This window comes from Rhagoletis pomonella, unplaced genomic scaffold (assembly GCF_013731165.1).
Source record: "Rhagoletis pomonella isolate Grant_MI unplaced genomic scaffold, Rhpom_1.0 Rhpom_scaffold_00007, whole genome shotgun sequence".
In the NCBI taxonomy this organism is placed as follows: domain Eukaryota; kingdom Metazoa; phylum Arthropoda; class Insecta; order Diptera; family Tephritidae; genus Rhagoletis; species Rhagoletis pomonella.
Window position 1 is genome coordinate 26,228,084 of NW_023458561.1, and position 6,000 is coordinate 26,234,083.

At 36.3% G+C, this 6,000-nt stretch overlaps 1 protein-coding gene across 1 annotated transcript in view; it reads left to right on the top strand.

The window, feature by feature from the left end:
- Positions 1 to 6,000, top strand: part of LOC118742500 (myeloid differentiation primary response protein MyD88) — a 43,993-nt gene extending 37,993 nt beyond the window's left edge. The window contains exons 3-6 of the mRNA XM_036474622.1: positions 1,227 to 1,564; positions 1,655 to 1,823; positions 1,906 to 2,104; positions 5,098 to 6,000. Of these exons, the coding sequence (XP_036330515.1) occupies positions 1,227 to 1,564; positions 1,655 to 1,823; positions 1,906 to 2,104; positions 5,098 to 5,548 (1,157 nt within the window). The 3' untranslated portion in view covers positions 5,549 to 6,000. The remainder of the gene's footprint in view (positions 1 to 1,226; positions 1,565 to 1,654; positions 1,824 to 1,905; positions 2,105 to 5,097) is intronic.

Sequence of the window (6,000 nt, forward strand, 5' to 3'; positions counted from 1 at the left end):
GTACCCTCATCAGCGTCATGTGCCTTTTATAAGGCCACACATCATTTGCCGATAAGCAGAAAATATTTTTTTAAGTACCAACCAATTGTATAGCGACAGCTAAAAAAGATTCACACATTATATCGCTTTTCTAATTAGATTGGTATGTATGTTCATATGTAGTATATGGTATGTTGTATGTTTGGGTAAAGAGTCTTTCGGCTATAGCCCGATAATTAGCAACGTAAAATTTACTCGGAAGTCACGTGTGATAATCCATCATTTTTTCAGGCATTAACCCTTTCATGTCCAAATCTCGGCGTTTGAATAATTTTTTCTAAAGGGTTGTTTTAATTGAGAAAATTTGGAATGGTGTGAAGGCAAAAAGCTGAATTTGATGCCATAATCATTTAACCAATAAGTTGTTAGCGTATATTCCGTCTTTTCGTAGTGGCCAATCGTGCGCAACATAAATATTGCTGAAAATGGTTCTGCAAAATTATAAAACATACACATAATAAATTATATTTTTTCATAAACAAAAGCGTTTAGGTTATAAAATTTATTGAAGCACATCACATCAAACATCAAATTTCAAAAGTAGTTTTAAGTTTTTTTGCTAGAAAACTTTTTAAACATTTCTAAACAAAATTTCATATTGGTCTAACTAGAAATCATAGGTCTTTAAGATTTATACCAGTTAATGTCTGAGGACCAACAATAATATGCCATCAAAAAAATTCTGTGGACGTGGACAAAACAACCTCTGTGCTTTCTGTAGGTTGGAATTTAGAATAAATTATAAGGAACTTCCATTTAAAAACCTGACACTTTTATTTAACTTACTCCTGTTAATGACTAAGCATAAAAATATCATTCGACAACTCATTGAATTACAGCTTTGAATAGAAAATGACCTCACTCGAGAGAAGTTGCTTTGTCAAAAGTCCACAGAATTTATCCGCATCCAATTTAATTCGGGCATGAGGGGGTTAAGTATAATTTGATTACTACACACACATACTAGATACTTAATTGCGGTACGTATGTACATAAGTACATTGTATGTACATACATATGTGCATAGTGTGATAGCGTCAACACATTTGCCGCTAATATTTAGTAAACACTTTTGATAAGTTTTGTTTTTGTTTACTATGTACAAATGTATTTATAATAATTTGTAATCAATTGCCTGATTAATAGATTTCTAATTTTTCCTATTTTACATTTTATTTTCTCTACAGTTGAGGATGCAAAAAAGTATGCCATAAAACTACGTCAAAAATCGTTAATCGCCAGCGATACAACCGACGCTTCAACGTCGGCGGCGGAGGCTTCTACGCTATGGTCCAATTCGGCGTCACATTTTCTACCCAGTAGTAATGGTGTTAACGGCAGCGACGTCAATAGCAATGAACGCGATCCGAGTATGACCGTATTGACCCGGGACGATGTGATACTCGCCCAGAAAGGACTACCACCACAACAGTATGACGCATTCGTATTATTCGCCGATGCGGATATCGAACAAGCTGCTGAGATACAAACCAAATTCGAGGAGAATGAGAAATATAATTTTAAGGTATTGATTGCATGCAAAAAGTATATTTACATAGTTGTAAATTATTTGATCAGCACTTATTTAATACTTCAACTTTGTTTACACCCACAGTTATGCTTCAAAAATCGTGATCTACTCGGCGGTGTACCGTTCACGCATGTTGCATTGACGCAACTGATCGAGGAGCGTTGCCGCTATTTACTTGTGATCTTGACAAAAGAGTTTCTCGACAGTCCAGAGAATCAATTTTTAATGAATTACACACATGCGTTGCAAATACGTGAGTACTTATACATACTTCATGCTGCTATTTGTCATTAAAATTGCAACTTTAATACTTTCCGTTACCTTTAATTTTTCAGAGAATAATACGCGTAAAATCATACCGCTCATCTATGAGGATTCAGTTATTATACCACGTGCCTTAAAAATATACACACACCTTAAGTACAATCCTGTACCCACAACGCTATTCGACTTTTGGGCGCGTCTAGGTGATTCAATTCGACGCGCTTACAATGCAGCGGATCCGTCACCATTTGGCCTAACTGAAGTTGACAAGTAAGTTTAAAAGGCGACTAATAGAGTTTTCTTAACGTTAGTTACCTTGGGTTGGGTTGAGCTAAGAAAGTGTGTATGTAGCTATCATACTTCCACTCGGAGAAAAGTTTGCCCATTGTGAATGTCCTGTATGACTGTCACGCAGGCACATCCCTCTAACGGGGATTATTCTAAAGCGTAACTATAGTGTCTGTTAAACCATTTACTGACACGAATGAAATTGTGCCGGTTCGAAAGTCTTACTTCCTCTATCCCCACCAAGATGTTGGTCTGACTAGCTAGACACTGACATAGGAAATGTTGAATCGTATCCTCTTCTTCCTCATACCGACAACTTCTGTAGTGAGGTCTTGTTGGTATCCGCCATGGGCTATTTCGTTCCCTTCGATATTGCTATGCCCAAGAATCCATCGCAAGCAATTTATTTAATAGACTAGCAAACCCGGCGAGCTTCGTCCCGCCCAAAATTAATTTTTTTTATTGAAACATTTGGACCAACGTTCGCCAGCAATTCACGTTCACGTTTGGTTTTGTGGTCGACAGAAGGCATATCCTTTATTGCCGTCTTAAATAACCTGACGAAAGCGTTATACCGGGAAGAAGTCTTTGCGGCTCTATGGTGAATCGTCCTTGAATCTGTATAGCATAGTTGGTGGCAATTTCCAAACTGGTGAGTATCATTGGTCCACATTTTGTTTAATCACCGTAAAGCACGGACCGCAATGGTTCTGATGGTTGAGTTAATGGGAGTAATTTGACTTTGATCCCTGGTGCCTCCGAATTGACGATTTTTAGCAATAACTCGGCTTCAGCACCACCTTGTGCATGTTTTTTCCAATAGTATTGCCCCTATCGTTACCAGTACATATGTATATATCTCGAATATGAGTCAAATCGGATCACAAATACGATTTTGAGTAATAACTCGACTCCAGCGCCACCTGGCGGTTTAAGTTGTGAACTTAAACTATACAGGGACCTACTCAAACACATACAAAAAGTTCATTAAACCCGTTTCGATCGTTTATTAGGAGTTCACCCACCAGAATAAGTAAGTATTTTACATACTGACACTCTTCGGTATTTTTCCCAAACAAAAAAAAAGCTATCACGCATTCGTTATACGGAGAAAATGCGCAACATCATCAGCGAAAAAGTTCTTAAAAACCAATGCTAACTTATAGCTATTTAAAACTTTCACTTTATGATACTGAAATTGAGTCAACTACAAAAGTGCATACTCAAAATTTGGTGCCATTTGATGCAAAATGAACTATATTTCTATAGAAAATTAACAAAAAAATGTATTATGAAAAAGAAAAAAAACACTGTATTCTGGGTGTATGTATTTAGAGATCATGATTCAATAATAAAAGGTTTGCGGTTTCCCTCTTGACAAAATCGGTGTCGTGTGTGTGTGCAAAGCTTTTGTAAGGGAGCTAAGGGAGTGTAAAAACTCTAATGTCAATAATGAGCAAACCTTTAATTATTGAATCATGTTTAGAGATAGGTAAAAGTTTCAATATTTTTTTAAATCGCCACGCCCCCTTTCCAGCAGCCCCGAAATCTATATACCGATTTGCAGGACACTACCACAAATACTTCCAGAGATATACGGTATGAAAAATTCGATATGTATGGGTGATGCCACGCTTCCTTAATATATCGAAAGTCTGCAGTAGGTGTCCAAAATTTCATAAAAATCGGTACAGCCGTTCTACCACCTTTTGTTTCCTTACTAGAGGTTCTCAAATATTGCAAAAAACGCGGTTTTTTTACACTTTGACCTCGTTTTTCTTAAATCTGGAGCTGATAGAAACTATGCTTACGGATTCGTAATCAACACAAAAAAAACTGTCAAAAATATCGTTAACATTTGCTGCATCGTATATTTTTCCATTTTAGTTGGTAATAAGTATTGTTAAATAGCCAATACCCGCATGTTTGCGGTGCCTTTAAACACCTTTCGAATTGTAAAACAATGGCTCAATTATATTTTCCGCATATCTATAATGCGGGCATCGAATTTCAAAGAGATCGGTCCCTGGTCCACCTATCAGAAGAAAGTATCCTGTATGTTAATCCTGGCAATAAGCTACCTACATGCCAAATTTCAGCAAGTCGCACCATAAATAAGATTTTTTCCAATAGATCGGTATCTGATCCACCTATCAGAAAAAATATCCTATATGTTAACCCAGATCGGTCCCTGGTCCACCTCTCAGGCAATAAGCTACCTACTTGCCAAATTTCAAGCAAGTGGCACCATAAATACTATTTTTTCGAATAGATCGGTCCCTGGCCCACTTCCCGGAAAAAAGCACTCTATGTGCTAATCTAGGCAAAAAGCTACCTAGGTACCAAATTTTAAATCGGACCATAAATACGATTTTTTCGAATAGAACAGTCCCTGGTCCACTTCCCGGAAAAAAGGATCCTATATGCTAACATAGGCAAAAAGCTACCTACGTACCAAATTTTAAGCAAATCGGACCATAAATACGATTTTTTCGAATAGATCGGTCCCTGGTCCACCGGAGGGTTTTCCCAAAATTTTCTTTCGTAAAAACTTTCTCCTGGCAATTACGAACAACTGAAAAAAAAAATTAGCCAAATCGGCCCAACCGTTCTCGATTGATGAATTACTATACATTTTTCACACCATTTTTATATATATAGATTACACAAGGCAATAAATTATACAAGTGTTAATAATATAAGTTATTAAATGTCATACTTTTTTCACTAAAAGCATTAAAAATATAAATAATATTGAGCCAAAATAAAACATTCAAAGGCATTTCACAAACAAACAAAAAATGGTATACATAAATACCATTATTATCTCCACAACCGATAAATTTAGCGAAACTAACATTAGCTGTACCCAAATTACTAAATATTTACTCATTGCTCTAATCACTCACTAAATATAGCCATAGCCTTTCTTCATTATCTCTATTAATTTTCATTTCTTTCCATTCACTCCACAGCCTGCCCGCCACTAGGCAGCTATCTTCTGACACGAGCTATTCAAGTTTACCAAGCCCCCGCACAACAGTAACTACACCCACCTCACCAATACCGAGCATCAACATTAACGGTCATGCCTACACGCCCGACGAGGAGAAGGAGGATGTATTTCAGCAGAAGGAGCAACGTTATCATTTTACCAAGCGCTCTTCACTGCGTCATCACAACAGTGTCTACAGTCACAATCACCACAATAATCGCATTAGTCAACTCACCAACGGTTATGGGTTGCGAAACGCGCACTCCACCAGTCAGCTAAATGCTGGCGTTACCGTTGACAATAGTGTCAGCATGAGTGATCTCAGCATAAGTAATGAGGCGGCGAAGAAGAAGAAAAAGAAGCCTATTAAAGCTGTGCTCAAGCGGGTCTTTAGCCGCAGTAGTCCGAAGCTGCAGGAAACAGCAGAATAGTATTTTTTTTTTTTTTTTTTAAATAGTTTTTATAGTATTTTTAGAAAACAACATAGATCATATTTATAAATGCTATATATTTTTTGTGTGGCAAAACCAATGGATAAGAAAAAAATTGTAAATGTAGGCCTGTTATACGGTATTGTATATTATTTATTATTCTAATTTAATTATGCGAATGTTGTTGTTGTCTGCAAAATTAAAACACACACCCAATACCTACAAAACATATTAAAATTTTATTATTCAAAAGCTTTCTACCCGTTTAATGCACACGCACAATTCTTCCTTTTATGTTTTTTTACCAAACTCTATGTATTTTTGTCCGTTATTTTGTTTTATTTGTAAGCTTTGGTTTTTTTATAACTGTTGTGGTTTATTGTAAATTCAAGTTTTGCCAACAGCTATTTTCCATAAGACCTTAAAAATATTTTAATTATAATTAAGCTTTC